The sequence below is a fragment of the Cydia strobilella genome, chromosome 12 (assembly GCF_947568885.1).
Source record: "Cydia strobilella chromosome 12, ilCydStro3.1, whole genome shotgun sequence".
In the NCBI taxonomy this organism is placed as follows: domain Eukaryota; kingdom Metazoa; phylum Arthropoda; class Insecta; order Lepidoptera; family Tortricidae; genus Cydia; species Cydia strobilella.
In genome coordinates this window covers 14,485,058-14,502,241 of record NC_086052.1, presented here as the reverse complement: position 1 = coordinate 14,502,241, position 17,184 = coordinate 14,485,058, and the positions used below count along the sequence as shown (strand labels likewise).

The following is a 17,184-nucleotide window of genomic DNA, read 5'->3' as shown; positions in this document are numbered from 1 at the left end:
CTGCATCTTTTACATCGCGCAGGCAGTCAACCTGCGCGATTTGAAAGCGAAAAGACAGGACTACAATTTGGGACATTTCTGTAAGTTAATTTAAAATAGCTTTAAAATTAAATAAAAACTACAATTCAATTGTAAATTTATATATCTAAACTGACTCCTTCAAAATCTTTTGAAATAATGAATTTTAATAATCAGTTTTGTAATGGTCGTTTATTAGGATTTTTTACCCTTACCAGTTTATAGACTAACAAACATTATTATGTTAGATAATACAATGTAAATACCATGGTAAACTTCGGAGTATAGAGAAAATATGATTTGACATCAGCGAAAAAAAAATACACTTAAAATAGACAAGCAGTTTGTAATCTAAATATATAAAATAGTTACGTTACATGTTATATAGATTTTCAGAGAACGTGCAGTCTAAACCGTTGAAGGTACAATTGTCATGATTTTGTACTAATTATATCAAAAAGTGCAAGCAAATATGAATTTCACTTGGCAACATTCTTAAAATATCTGAATTTAATATTAGGGTGATGGGTAATGTTTAATGACTTACCTGGCAACACTAAGCGGGAGTTAAAGAGACGGTGGTTCAGACCCGGCCACTTGGATTGGGGAAGTCAAGGAGACAACATCTTGATGGTAATGGGTGAGCAGTGTTAAAGAGGTACCTCCATTTTATAACACGAGCAATCAAAGAGATATGTCTTATAATACAATCTTGGGATTTGAAACATATGATGTAATGTATATTCTTCAAATGTTTTACAATACCACTAAGTAAGGATTTTTATTTCATTTGGAGTAGGTATGCTTAACTCGTTCGCGTCTTTCCTGTAGACATCACGAAGTTAAGGGAATGTAAAGCTATTTTTTACGCTGCACCCGTACAGGCGGGATACATTTTTTCAGTACTTGAGACTCAAATAATAAAAACGGGATATATATGTACAGTCGTGTTCACAAATATGTATATTTTTTTCGCATTATTACAATGGATTAAGGTGAAGAAATGTATAGGTATAGGTACATATTTATTAACTCGACTGTTCAGACGAACGAGACGAGACGTACCAGAGCCGTTAACTTTTATTGTATTGTCCACAGAAGTAACTTTTTTCTAAAATGTTTTGACCCAAGATTGATGTTTATCTCCTGAATGATCGAAAATAACGATATTTATACCTAAATACTACTGAAGTTTATACTTAACCGTGTTTTTTTTAATGCACATGTATTTTACTTTCCTCGTATTCGAAATGAAAAGTAGAACGTTTAACTCGGGTGAAAGGCACCATTTCAGCCTCGGATTATTGACGCCACTCGACAGTGATGGGTGCCTTTTATCCCTTCTACTCTTCACAGACATCCCTTCTACTTCAGGTTCGCTATGTTTTAAATTAAATTGACCAATCGCTCCTGCTGTAAAAAGTGTTCATATTAGAAGTAAACACCTGTCATCATCCCTTCGAATGCATATTTCGTGTCAATCACCCTCGTTGCAACTTGAATTGACGTCCGTTTAAACCAGTTAATGAAATTTTAAGCGAAATGTTATGTAGATCGCGTGGACTTGATTAAATTTGGAAAACCTGTGAGTGACGTAAACAAAATGTTTCGAAATTGAGCACGCATCAAGTAACGTGGTAATTGGTAACAGGAACAATATACAAATCGACAATAGTTATTTGTTATACAATGGTGCAAAGTTGTATTTTACCCGCGAGAAGTAAAATACATTTGCACCCGTGTGTAACACAAAACTTTTCACCTCACAATAGCGAGGAAAGTGCACAAGCTGCATGTTAAAAATAAGTACACATTATAATCATCATCAATATAAGGTATTAACGACCCCCTTAAGGCAATTTTAGAATCGACCATATTTTTTAAGCATACAGGATGGTCCGTCTTTGGGTCACAAACTTACATATGTATACTAAATTTCAACTTAATTGGTCCAGTAGTTTCGGAGAAAATAGTCTGTGACAGACGGACAGACAGATAGACAGACGCACGAGTGATCCTATAAGGGTTCCGTTTTTTTCTTTTGAGGTACGGAACCCTAAAAACATACAACCGAATTGATATTCTGCTCCTTATGAGATTTGGAAGTCGGTTAAAAATATGAATGGCAATGCCAATTCATATCAGATTAAATTGAATGTCACAATCATAAAATAGGTATATTAATCAATATAAAGTTATAACATATTAATAAATTATTTTTCATACTGTTAGAAGTATTAGAACAAATTAAATTATTAACAGAAAATTCTTTAATTTGTTTTTATTTTAAGTAGAAACACTACTATATAAATTACACTCACTCTGGTCACTGGTCACTTTTTCTTAGTATATGACATTTATTTCAGTTTATAAATTATTTTTCGCTGTATTCTTTAACTGAATATAGCGACATTTCTATTAAAAGTTCTTTCAGTTCGTGTGCAAACTTCATTGGAGGTTTCGTTTCTGAGGCTGGCGGGTAGTCGCTCATACAAGGACGGGCCGATCACTCGCGTCCGCTCTCAACTAACCGGTAAGAAGCGTTCCATCAATTAACCAGTTTATTAATGAACGAAATAAAATAACGGTTTAGGAACGATATTAACCGGTATTTCAATACCGGTTCCGAGCCCTGCTCGCGGAGACTTATGTATCTAACAATGCGAGCCGCCGCCGCACTGGTAGTAATAAGAAAATATGAAGAGATTATTACATTGTAGGTACTCTTTGTGCAAGGATTTTCAAAGCCTTTCACAACGTCTTAGGTTTCCATACTTTAACTTTAGTAAACAATGTCTGCGTGTAACATGTGCACAATAAACTAACCTGTCTATAACCAGTATCGGTAATGACAGGTCCATTAAGGCTTTCACCTTTCACCTTATCACCTTTGTCGCTACGATCACGGTGTCCAGACCTCTTAAGCTAGGGACACACTTAGCTTAGAAATCTGAACCCTGAAATTTGTATGCTTAAAAACATACTTGTCATACGCAACGCAACGCATGACAAGTATGTTTCTAAGCATACAAAATTTCAGGGTTCAGATTGTCATAACGCATTGCGTACGTGGGATAAGTGTGTCCTGCCCCTGCCTGTCCCTGCCTTTACCCTCGCCCACGTACTGATAGAATGGGGTACTTAATTGGCTTTAGTTTTATTTCCTTACCTGTATATTGTTTAATTTCCTATAATTCAACAAATCAAATGTAATCAAATGTCATTTATTTTTAGGCAACAAAGGCTTTAGGCCTACATACATAGACACAAACTTAAAAACTAACAAATGCATACAATATTATTTAAACTAAATAAGAAATAAGCGGTTTTGACTTATTTACAATATTAGCGGTGGTAATTGCTATAACTGTTTAAAAAAACACTAAAAATGAGGGCTCGTTTCATGTTCAGGTCAGATTTTTTAGACACGTCGGTGGCAAACAAGCCTACCCACCTGATGATAAGCAGTCACCGTAGCCCATGGACGCCTGCAACTCCAGAGGTGTTACATGCGTGTTGCCGACACTAAAAATCTAGATTTTTTTATATACTTTAAAATTATTTTTATGCAACTCTATTTCCGCACCAGCTCGGCCCCTTTAATAAAAGTTTATTATTAAAATGTAACGCGACACGGAAAATCAAACAACCTCCCTTTGATGTCTGTGTGCTGAACGCAGCGCAATAAGTTCGTCATTTGGGGCTGACATTGGAATATGCAGCGACTCCGCGTTGTTTTTGACGGGTCGTAATATTTTAAATAGTGTTTTGTAAAAGTTGTAACAGACGAGCCTCGATCTAAAAATTAAATTATATTCCCTTCGTGCATGACCGGCGCCACCGCCCTACTTCATTTAAGATATTAATAGCAGATTATTTTGCTCGTACGAATATAACGGGCGAGATACACTGACAGTAATATTCGATCAATATAAAACCTGAAATAAAAGAAGTTCGTCTTAGATTCCTCAAGGGCTTCCGGAGACTATTTTCAATCTTCGGCTAAAGCATTAGCAGTCATTAAGGTGAATTTCTCTGCTGTTATTCAACACTTACCGACTTCGCAACTCGCTGTATACATCAGAGGTCGTAGCACGGTACACTTATCACACGCTTATCACCATGCCTGTCACGTTCTAACAAGTATGTTAGAACGTGACAGGCATGGTGGGCAGCCCGCGCAGCATGGTTCCCCTATCACTAAGTCCGTCACTTTCGCACTCACATACTTGTTAGAACGTGACAGGCATGGTGATAAGCGTACCGTGCTACGACGCCAAGGGCCTACCGCGAACCACGTTCGACGTGTTGCTTCTCTGTCGCACTTGTAAATTCGTACGTCAGTGTGACAGGGTTTTCATTTTCTACCGCTCTAGTTAGCCGGCTACTAGTGTAGGTACCTAGTTAGAGAACCTAGTTGCTGGGACCGAATCCATTGACCTATGATGACTTGATGACACTGATAGTGAATCCATTCTCGATCACCCGCGATAGTCGCGATCTTAAGCGAGTTTTCGAGACACGATCTAAAATCCTTTTAGCTAAAATTGGCTATACCAATTTCTTCACCTCAACTACCCTGTCATGAAAAGAGAACGAGATTACCGATCACTAATAACAACTGCAGCTTTATTACCTGTCTACGTTACATGCTTTGGCAAGTACCTAGGTAATCCGATGGGCAGATTTGAGACCACTCAAAATTGTCGCAACAACCATTGTAAAGTCAGTTCGAATTTGGACTTTGTTGCATGGGAACACGGTAGAGAATATAATGGGTTTTGTAATGGCGGTTACGGCTGGTATACGTGGTTGGCAGATTTAGTATCAATAGCAATCAAACGCTGGACACATCAAAGGGACTCCCTGCAACTGTAGGGTTGCCAGCGCAGGAATTGCTTTTCACCAGACTGCGTGAGGCAAAGGAAGCAAGGGTAGTGCCTTTATCAGACTATGTAACAACATAACGACTTTAAAAAGGGACCCATGAGAAATCTACCCAACAATTGATTTAATTATTAAATATGGAATATCAAGAAAAATTTGTGCTCGAATAGATGGCGCCATACCTTTGGCCTATACTCGTGTAGATGGCGACACCGTTGGTTATTTAATAATGTTAACACATATCAGTGAAAGAAGATGGGTCAAAGTCATATGGCGTGCTAAAAAAAACATTTATTCATATAATATGTATATTTTGATATTTTTATTTATTTTCATTTTAAATTTTATTCCTGTGTCGAAAGATGGCAGTAAATTTACTCTGACTACAAAATTTACTATGACAATAAGCTTCTATACACTCTATTTGCTTTGATATTACCTAGCACATTTCTAGAGTAGGGTAGGGTAGGAAACAGTGGCTCAGCTCGAACAGTGGCTCAATTGCCCCAATATCGCCTCTATCATGTTGGAATTAGGTTGAGTGAGGCACTGTACCCGGCTATTTTTTTCCGAGCCACTGTTTCCTACCCTACCTACAAAAATTATCAAAAAGTAAACAGCGTAGGGTATTATTATATTTATTATCCTCTGATTGGCTGTATATTTATTTGTATTAAGAATAACTCCACCAGGAGTCTGGCAAATACACATTAAAACACAATTTAATAAAATAATTCCTCGTTTACGGATATTTGACTAATCCCTGTTAATGACTTTATCTGCGGTGGCAACCATCACGCCGCCTTCGAATGTTGATTCCGGTGCGACTCAAATATCTGGTATCCAATGCCGGTGGTTTTCGCAGCGCCGGACCGCGGTAATTGGGAGCTCGATTTCTGAACCAAAATTCAACAGTAGCAAAATAACTACACGATTAAACGAGTTTTAGGCTGCGGAGTGGGCCCATCCAGCGCGCGATGCGGCAAGCGGCAAACCAAAGGCTATTCATTCATACATTGCGCTCGACTTGCGGTGGTTGTGAGTGAAAATATGAATACCGTAAACCTGAGTAGGGTTCGCGGGGAGAGTTGGGTTATGAATGGGGAGAGAAGGGATGAAAGGGGGGTGAGATGGGATTTTAAGGCTACTGCTACAAAATAATGTATTCCAATTTAAAATGGAGCTATAGTAATTCTCATAAAAAAAAACGATCCAACAATCTTCCAAAATCACCTTTGTATGAAATCTCATCTCACCCCAATTACGGTGAGGTGAAATTTCCTGTTTATCGTCAAAGTTATGAAATGGAACTACCCAAAACAAAATAAAAACTAAAATACAAACGTCCGGCGGAACTAAAAGGTTGCCGACCCCTGATATACACCATTCAGTTTGCTTATGTCAAAATAAAATGTTATCGAGGTTTGAATGTCAGTTTTGCGCCTACTCACTTTACGGTATCTAGCTTATAATATCACATAACAATTCAATTACTGTCGTAGACATAATTGGATTGCATCATGTTCAAACGAAAGTGTATATTTTGTTTTTTTTTTTGATACTTTAAGAGGGGATTTGTAGATAATGTATTTAACAAATAAAAATTCTAATGTCGATCTAGGGCTAGTTTATTATGTCAAGCTACTCATACCACTTAACCCTTAATTGCATGATTTTTTCTTTCTGCCTGAAATTAATATATGTGTTACATAATTGTTTACTGATTCTGGGATAAAAACATATAACATCGATTTTCACAGCTAAATCAGTGTTAGAATTTACATACGGTAAATCATAATTTATGTTAATATATAGGTACAATTATTGGTTAAAGATCTATGAAAAATCTTACTACCATTAGAAATTTACAATATTTGTAATATACCGATAATAAATTATGTATTTGCAAACCCCGAAAAAAACCTCCTAAATTACATACTAGAAATCATCAACTTTACCAAATTTTACCAATTTTCCGCCATTTCGTATTAAAACAAATGTAATTTTTTTAAACTAAAATACTGCGCAAATTTGAATAAAACAACGAAAAGTGTATTAATTTACGATCAAAATAATTATACAGGACCAAATCGATTTTATCTAATTATGCATAAAATTATATGTTTTTTGTTGTGTAGGCTGCATACATCAATATGCATTTAAGGGTTAAATCAATATTTGTGGCTCTTTGCGGTTCCTGAATTTGATAATTTCTTCTGCAGTTGGCTCTTCTCAAATGTTTGACGTTGTATTACTTAACTACATTTAAGAAATAACTGACCGACTAAATGAGTATTCCAAACCTCTGTTTAAAAAAAATTGGAAAGTAGTTACTTATACACGGTGTTTCATGACTCACTGAAAACCTAAAAACAGTTTGTTCAGAATCGATAGGAGAATCGATTGCGCTATATTTTAATGGGGGTAATTTTTTTTATATTTTTTTATTATTTTTACATGCTCAGTCTACAAGTTTGTAATGCAACAATATCAATAACTAGCATTTGACACGTTATTTGTCAATGAGCAACACCCTTAACTGGCCATTGGTAAACCTGATCTCGTTGCAGTAAGGTATGCAAACGGTCTGTTAACAGTGTTTAAGATCGTAACTAGCAATTGTTTGATGTTACTAAAACGACGAAGTATCGTGTGTAGAAAATTACCAGTCGAATAGAATTGTTAAGAAAACTAAACAACGAATATTTTTTTTTAAATATTTACCGGATTAAAGAATAAATACTCAAGATGAGTTTAAAATAAAAATAATCTGTTGGGGTGTCTCAGGTTTTCAGTGGCTCAAGTAACACCGTGTATAAGAGATATATTATGGATCTCTTTAGGAACCTTCTGTTTTAATTTTTAAATTTATGTTTATGAGATATTGGCAACAAATTAAAACACAATGTTTTTCATTTTTTATTTTTGTATAACTTTTGCAATTTTTTATGTACTACTAAACGCTTCGAATACATTTTTCTAGACATCATTCCGAATCCAATGAGGTATCATACGTATTATTAGGAGCAGTATCTCTATTTTTCACCATTTTGAACTTGTGGACTAGACTAACATTCACTGCCAGCCACTCTGAGGTCAACAATTTGTTATGCGTTTGAACTGGTTTTAATACGCCCTTGACCATCGTCTTGGCGATCTCACCCACGACTCTCACTTCATCTCTCATGCACCAATCAGCGTGAGCGTTCTTCAAGGTCGTATCAAAACCAGTTCAAAGCCATGACAAATTGTTCAATCTGAATCGGGCTCCCGATGGGTGGGTTATCTATTCGGAACCGCTTTTCGCTCTTAATGGGTTTTCCCGTGTTATCGGCTACGAACGTAGCGCGTAGCAGTTGAATGTACTAAATCTCAGCCTACGCTCTACGCCGAAGCGCCATGTAGCGCGTAGCAGTGTTTATGATGTCCTCGAGGAAAATCCAGGAGGCGTATATAATAATGACTGTGTAGGCGTAGTGTGAATGGTTATGACTTTGATCTGTAATTGTTATGGAAATGATCTGGCAGTGTCGAAAGTGACATTTCTTCGATCAGAGACGTGACGATCATATCCATAACATGTCCATCAAATTCATAACCAACCTGTTATTACAATCAGAATACACGTCCAAATTAAAAAAGCTGTTATGGAATTATACTTTTTCATGTGAACGCGATGTGTATTATGTAATAATGTTATATATTATTAATATCGAATCAATAACATCTTTTTGAAATTTAGTTGACGCTCCTTAAATCCTTAACGTTAGCGAAATTCTTCATATATTATATTTTTGTAATAATATATTTTTGAAATTAATCTATTTGAATAGATTAATTAAATTTAACATACGTAAGCAGATGGCACAAAGATTATAAAATTCTTCATATATTATATTTTTGTAATAATATATTTTTGAAATTAATCTATTTGAATAGATTAATTAAATTTAACATACGTAAGCAGATGGCACAAAGATTATACCTGTCACTAAGTACTAATTAATAGTGTAAGCAATGCTAAAGGTAGCAACCTATACTATGTTACTATTTGATCTACATTGCTCGTACCTATGGAAATAATTTGCATTTTACAGTGTTATAAAATGGAAATTATTCCCATTTTACGGTGTTATAATCAAAAAGATTAATGTTAAAAATAGAATATTACACAAGTATTCTCTCTAGTAATGTACCTATCCTATCTATTAGTGTAGTGTAAAATAAACGTATTCAAAACTAATGGTTTTTTCAAAATTCATAATAGCCCCCACAATAGTACTGATTAAGTTATTATGTTTTTGATAGATTATAGATCGATCGAGCCAATTTTGTAATTAACGCCGCATGTCCTTATTAATATCACAATATGCATGCTAGGTATCGATGCTATAATTACAGTCATAACACTCATAACTTTTGCCACGACAATGTTCCAAGGGACGTATCTAAAAATAGCGTAATACCACGACTCAGCCACGTATGTCTTTCGCATTAGACGGCCAAGGCTCATTTGTCTATCAACTGTCTCTGACTAACAAAAGGCTTTTGTGGGAAGAAAGAGATACGTTTATGGGTTATATAGCTCCATCACTTTGATATGTGATCAGTGTTTTGTTTTTGATTGTTCGGTAAGTTGTGGAGTTGTTGAATTGAGCTTGTTGCTGGCGGCGAGTCAGTTTTCACTGTTCTAGTCTCGTTTTTGTTGTAAATTTAAATGATTATGAATGGGAAGGTAAGTTTTATGAAATTTATTTTACACGTTTTTTAAAATTAAAAATGTAAAAATGGTACATAAATAAATTGCAACAAAAAATTTAATACAATACATAAATACATTAGTATTTTTAATGTATCTGTGACCAAAAGGCTGGCAGCTACTCTGGCCAGCAACTAACCCTGACCTTTAAAAAAGGAAACGCTGCCAGCCTACTGGTTACCATTATTGTATAGTTTTTTTTTTTTTCATTTATTTATTAACACAAAGTATATACATTCTAAAAACAGTGAACAAATTAAATTCTTAATTTAATTTAATCATATATTATTATGCAATTCGTTTTAAATGTTTTAACCTCATATGGTAATATTTTCTGGATTAAATAATTTCATTCATTCATTTTCATTCAAAGCCCCCTAAGGTTTAACTGCCGCTGTAATCGCTCTTATTTACTCTTAATACTATCTTATATATATTTTTTAAGCTATGGAGTATGTATTTCATTTCACGAAGTCGGCAATTTCGCTTTGACTTTGTGATTTAGTTATTCATTCTAGTTATATTTTTATCATACTTCTTTGTTATACCCTATTTTTAATAAATGAGAAGAAGTTTTCTTAACATCATAACAATTCAACTTTAAAGTATGCAGATATATTTTTAAAGCGCGCGTCTGATGCCCGCAGGGAGGTTTCAAAGCGGCCGCCGAAAATCAAATACTCTTAAGTCAAATCAAAATACTGTTATTTAAAAAAAAGCTTTTTTAACCATGGGTCTTTTTTTATCCTAAAAGGCCTTATTATTATTGACTACATCAGGTTCCTTTATTCGATTTAAAATAAATTGAAAGAATTCATATTGCTAAACTTCCGTGAGACACAGCCATATTAAATATATTAATAACGGGTCACTCACGTATTTCATACAATACACATAACATAATATGTCAAGCGTTTTTCGACTTAAAATACGCGAGTGACCCGTTATTAATATATTTAATTCATATTGCTTTAATAATTTATGGCAATCTATTTATTTTAATAAATTATATAACTTATACATACAATATTTTATGTACTTATCTTTACACCTTTAAGTAAAGGGTCTTTGTGTCTGTGTGCGTCTATGTTATTGTTTATTTAACATTCAAAATTATATTCTTACAAAAATAAAAGAAAATAAAAAAATTGACGTTACGGATATATGTATATAACCACATACTCGTAACGCAGTGTGGAATGTATATAATATCTAAACACAATTAGTTTGCTGATTATGCATCAGATATCATTTCATAATAAAATAAGAATAACTAGTTGAAATACCGTCTCAATATTAATACGTTTACCGAAATATCGTAAATTAAAATGATTAAGATGATTCCATCATCGTTTTAACCTACAAGTACGATGTAGGTAAAACAAAGGGTAGTTAAAATTCAAGTGCTTAAATATTTTTTATTAAATTAAATTTCCTTATTTATTAATTGTGATTAATTAGGAAAATTACAAGCAGGTAATCAGAATAAAGTATAGAAACATATGAATAATTGCTACCAAATGCCAAATAATCTTATACTTCCTTTAACATTATCAAACCAATTTATGAAATATGAGTCAATTACATTAAATTTTACAAAACAAAATCTTATAAACCTATCATTACTTCTCAATACTTCTCATGCATACGATGCAGTGATCGATCGATCCGGCTTTACATGACTGTCATTACTTGTTTCAAACAACGGCTTATACGCTTTATGCAAGCCAGCCGCCAAAGCCATGCAAACAATAATGTAGTATCAGCCTAAATATTCCTTACCCGCATGTAACCTTTTTGATTTTGCCATATAAAAACAAGAATGTCTTATCAGTCTAAAGATCCCTTAGCCGGATATGACCTATTTAGTATTTGTTACTGTTAACGGACGCGCGCATTTGGGCGGGCCACCTGATGCGCCCGCTTGCGCCCGCCCAGACGGGGTAGTCGGCGAAAACCACGGCACCGCATGCACGCCGGCCTAAGCCGCGAACTTTTCCGACGAGCTTTTAAGTTGTTCGAATGAACAATCTAGTTCCTTTTTCAAAATTCGAACCCGCTGCGGCCTTAGTTTAATCTGCTTGCTTTTGTTTCTGTTTATTGTGACTTCAGTGGTGTATAACTGTTTTTTTTTATTCGGTGATAAGTAATCTTTGTTGAAACTTTAGTTTACAAGTTTTGTGATATTAAGAAGTATAATTAAAGCGTTTTTTTTAAAGAAAAATTTTGATTGGACTTAGTCAAGGAATACAATGGACGATTCTTCCCTGTGTTCTAATTATAATAATGAGAAAATAAGTATAAAGATTTCAAAGGACTTAAATAATCAAAATTGGCTAGTTAATGGAAGCCAGTCCAGTCAATGCAAAAATAATAAAAGCAAAGGTTTAAAGAAAAAGCCAAAAAAGGCGCCAAAGACGAGAGCATCTTTAAAAGTTCGCTTGCCGATTAGGTGAGTAAATCTAGGAAGGTGCGTTTGCATATTTAGTGCTTCTAGTCCAGTATTTTTTTTTATTTTTATGATTTGTTGTTTAAAGCCTGATCACGCGTCACGCGCCATGTTGCGGAATTTCACTGGAACTAATTTTTTCATACTATACTGAACTGTCACCCTATAGACGAGAATAACAGCGCCCTCTTGACAATGATCATATATTTCTGGTCAGGCTTTAACAAGGATAATTTTTAGCATCATTTTTTAAATCTTTATTTTTTAAAGTTTTATTCCACATTTAGAAACACCGTTACCGACATAAAAAATACAAAGAGGTTAGACTTTGGCTAAGATTATTACTAGTAACAAAGATAGATATAACTCCGTAATAGATGGATACAGTCTAAGGAAAAAACGTGCCTCGAAAATCACGAACATTTAGAGAGAGAAAATTTCGTAATTTTAACGCATATCAGTGAAAGAACATGGGTCAAAATCATATAAAAATAATTAATGCAAATAAAAAAATCATTTTTCCATATTTAAATACATTTTAACGTATTTTAATAAATCTTCATTTTTAGTTTTAAAGTATTTCGATAGATGGCAGTGAATTTACAGTGGTTACAAAATTTACTATGACAGTACCGCTCTATCTTATTATATCCTCTTTGCTAGTAATAAGCAGATTATAACTTTATGTGGCATTTTTTTTATAGAGTTTGATTCTTTTGACGACCTCGCTTATTAAAAAAATGTGTATATGTTAAATTGATTTAGTCTATTTTATTTTTCAACTAATAGTATTATAACGACTCATGTAGTACTTTTCAAACAAAAAATGTTAAAAACATTGTCAATTCTTACAGTGATTATACAAGAGCACGAAAGCTGAAGATCAGTGGCGCCCCGCGTATTGTTTATCGTTACATAGGCACCATGTACCTTTGTCGGAAGAAAGAAATATTTAATATATTTATGTTTTTTTGTCTAAATACTGTCGTAGTTTTGTTTGTTTCAAGTTTTTTTTGTAAAGCGTTAACCGCGTTAAGCGAAACCTTTCTAAAATTTAATTACAACAGTAAAGCGATTTGTTGATATGGTCACAGTTTAAAGGAAATTATATTAACGATTTAAATAATTTGCGTGACAAAAATCGCTATGCTAGCTCTGATAATATATTTCGTATACAATCTGAAATATTTAATTTTATTTCATTGTGTTACATGATTTATTATATGTAAATATCTGGGAGACCGAGCTTTGCTCGGAAAACGTATAAAAACTCAAAAATGCGCGTTTTCCCAGAGATAAGACCTAGCTAGACCGATTTTTCGCCCCCGAAAACCCCCATATTTCATCAAGCAAATTTCATCGAAATCGTTAGAGCCGTTTCCGAGAACCCCAAAATGTTCATTAATAATAAAAAAACAAGTGTTTGACAACATTGAAGAATATTATTCTAATCTACCTATTGACTGTTTTTTAAAACGAATGAAAGACAATGATCTAAAAACATTTTAGTTCGGCTCGTAAGCTTAATGTTACACTGATAACCGGAGGAAAGCATGAAACTTGGCAGGCATGTAGTTTATGTAGGTAATAAAAAAATAGAAGTGGAAACAATTCGCTTATTTTTTTCCTACTTTTGTGTCTCATTTTGCAGTTATTGATTGTTATTAGCATAGAGTAACTTAAACTAGAGCGGTACTGTCATAGTAAATTTTGTAACCCCAGTAAATTCACTGCCATCTGTCGACACACTTTAAAACTAAAAATAAATATATTTATAAAAATACGATAAAATTATTTAAATATGGATAAATGATTTTTTTTATTTGCATCAATTATTTTTATTATTTTGACCCATGTTCTTTCACTGATATGCGTTAAAATTGTTAAATAACAAACGAAACCGTCAACGCCATCTATACGAGTGTAGGCCAAAGCTAGTAGCGCCCTCTGAACGAGAATCAAATTTTCTTGATTTTCGAGGCACGTTTTTTCCTTAGACTGTATCCATCTATTACGGAGTTATATCTATCTTTGTTATTAGAAAAACGATTAAAAATACAACAATACTGTCTACGGAAATTCCAATATTCTACATTCAATTCTCTACAAAAGTTGTCTTTATAGTATAGTACTAGGGACTTATAATTTTCAAATTATGCGTCGTGCGAATTATGACGAGCGATTTTATTCTGCCATACAACATAGTATGGGCGCTTCAACCAACCAAAAGGCTTTATAGGTATGTCAAAAACGGGCTTTGGAGGACGGGCCTAGCTAGACTGGATAATGGAGCATCAAATGTTGGTTTAAAAGTCCTCCTCTTGAAAATAAATACATTTTTAGTTAGCCTGATGTCTTTCAGGTGGCTCATACTGCCGTAAGTTTTATGTCATACCTACTGCAAAAAAATTTGCCCGACAATAATTTTAAAAAGAGGCCTTGGCAACATACTTAAAAAACAATGATTGTAGATAATTTAATGGAAAATATTTTGTTTATGTGCAATTTTGTTTTAACTTAATGCTTACGTAGATATTGACTTTTATTCAGAAAAGCGTTACCTATTTATACTTACATTATTGGCAACAAGCACAAAACAACTTCTAAAAGTAATTAAAAAATGCAAAATGGGACACAAGTGGGGAAAAGGGGAAGAAACACCCATTAACAAGTTTTTTCCACTCCTATATCCGCACACAGACGGAGCTATAATTTTGAAATAGGGAAATTAGCTGTAGGTACTATTGATTCGGGCGCGAAAACGTTCACTTCTCCTTACTTAAAAATTAACAAAATAATTGATGCAAAGAAAAAGTTGAGCCGATCTACCTAAGATATTTCGTTTAAAATTAGACGTTACATTATAACTACGGAGCTATAATTTTGAAAATGATTAGGGAAATTAACTGCACTATTGATTCGGGCGCGAAAACTTTCACTTAAATGGTACTTAAAAAATAACAAAAAACCTGATGCTAAAAACTAAAAATGGAACCAATTTACCTAAGATATTTCGTTTAAACCTAGACGTTACATTGTAACTTATAAGTAAATACTTTACCTACTCTAATAAAACCAAGCCATATTCATGTTCTTTCTTGCAACGTTACCATTGTTGTGTACAGTGTGTTTTTATTTTGCAGTGTTTGGGACGCCATGCAAAAACAGAATGCACGGTTTAATACGCCGACAACCGAAACGACTGTACATCGGTTCTCGCAATCATCATTTCCACCGGCGACATTCTCCATGCCTTCGAGTCCCACTGGCTTGAGAATGATACGCCATCCCATCCCCACCAGCAAGGGCCGGATGTCGTTCGCTGATAAATTGGACCCGATTGTTAAGACCCCTAAACTAATATTACCACCAAAAATGACATTTCAAAGGACGACCAATATGCCACTTATACCTGCAGATATACCTCCTACTAAAGCACCCGCAAATGATCCAGAAAAAAATAAAACTGAAGAATCGATAATTGCAAACAAACCTAAAACACCTGCGGAAACGTGCTTATTAAAAAGTAATGGTTTAGAATCTCCAATTTCCATTAAACACAAGTTACCGTTTACAATTGTCCCAAACAAGGGCAGTTACATTAAAAAAACAACAAATCCAATAAACATAGAGAATACTCGTATACAAGCAACTGCTGAAAAAGAAACCCAAACTGAAATATGTTTGGTTGTAACTGAGGAAGAGATTCACATCCTAGAGATAGTAAAGAACAGTGGCTTGTCGAGTGATGAACTACAAAATCAACTTGTCAACTGCAAGGAGGAGAAAGAAAAGAAAAACGATGAAAAGGTTGTAATAGACATAGAAGATGATTCTGAAGAAAATACAAATGATTTGTATGCCAAAATAATGAAGCACAGTACTAACAACAAGTTTGTGCTTAACAAAATTGCTAAGATATTGCAAAAAAGCAATAGTTTCACCAGTAAGCCATCGACGCCTCCTCACGAACTGCCATCCAACCCCCCTTCCGCATCTACCGCCCCGATTACTGCAGTTGGTGCCCCATCAGAGTGCTCCATGCCGAGCTCCATCACTGCAGTTGGTGCTCCATCAGAGTGCTCCATGCCGAACTCCATCGCTGCAGTTGGTGCTCCATCAGAGTGCTCCATGCCGAACTCCATCACTGCAGTTGGTGCTCCATCAGAGTGCTCCATGCCGAGCTCCATCACTGCAGTTGGTGCTCCATCAAAGTGCTCCATGCCGAACTCCATCACTGCAGTTGGTGCTCCATCAGAGTGCTCCATGCCGAACTCCATCACTGCAGTTGGTACTCCATCAGAGTGCTCCATGCCGAGCCACATCACTGCAGCTTGTGCAGTGGCAGATACATTAAAATCCGCATTTGATCCGCATAATTTAGTTAACGATCTACAAAAAGGATTTGCGGTTGCAGCTATGTTAATACAGATGGGTTTTCGCATTGTTCGAGTAGAACCGCAGAACCAAGGAACGCAAACAGCGGAAAATAGAGAAAATAACAAAAAACGGAAACTCCAAACTACGACACATGAGAATCAAACTGTTAATGAATTGATGGGTCATTATGAGCAGAACGTCCAACGCACGCCTGTGGTTCCCAACCGACCGTATCAGGAGTTGCCTGCGCAGGTGCCCCAAATGCAGGTGCCACATAATCCGCCGCGCCAGCAGCAACCACAGCAGCAGCAGCAACCTCAGCAGTATGCCTCCGAGCATATCGAGCGGCCGGCGCAGTACAACGGTTTCATGGCGCACCAGCTTGCTCAGAAAACTGCTACGAGGAAACCCCATTTGAGTTCAACAGCAGCACATAACCCTTTTGAGCACAATCGAAATAATAATACATTCAGTACATCACAAACAGTAAGTATATTTAGAAAGAAAGAAAGAAAGAAGAAAGAAAGACATTTATTCCATAAAGCACACATACACAGGACAATACAATGAAAGAAAAAAGATGTTTAAAAAAGGGAATATAAAAATAATAGCAAAAACAAACACAGAAAAAAAAACAAAACAAAAAATTAAATTATTTACACATAAAAAACATAAAAATTACACACGGGTC

At 34.9% G+C, this 17,184-nt stretch overlaps 1 protein-coding gene across 1 annotated transcript; it reads left to right on the top strand.

The window, feature by feature from the left end:
• The first annotated feature begins 9,506 nt into the window (after nt 1–9,506).
• On the top strand, nt 9,507–16,771 carry LOC134745821 (uncharacterized). The gene is made up of 3 exons (XM_063679911.1): nt 9,507–9,640; nt 15,257–16,404; nt 16,689–16,771. The coding sequence occupies exons 1-3, from the start codon at nt 9,633–9,635 to the stop codon at nt 16,769–16,771; spliced, it is 1,239 nt and encodes a 412-aa protein (XP_063535981.1). The 5' UTR covers nt 9,507–9,632.
• Nucleotides 16,772–17,184: the final 413 nt, after the last annotated feature.

Excerpts from the sequence above, each read along its gene's own strand:
- LOC134745821 (XM_063679911.1), top strand. Across the intron at positions 16,405-16,688 it reads GAACTCCATCACTGCAGTTG|AACGTCCAACGCACGCCTGT; the intron begins GTACTCCATCAG and ends CATTATGAGCAG.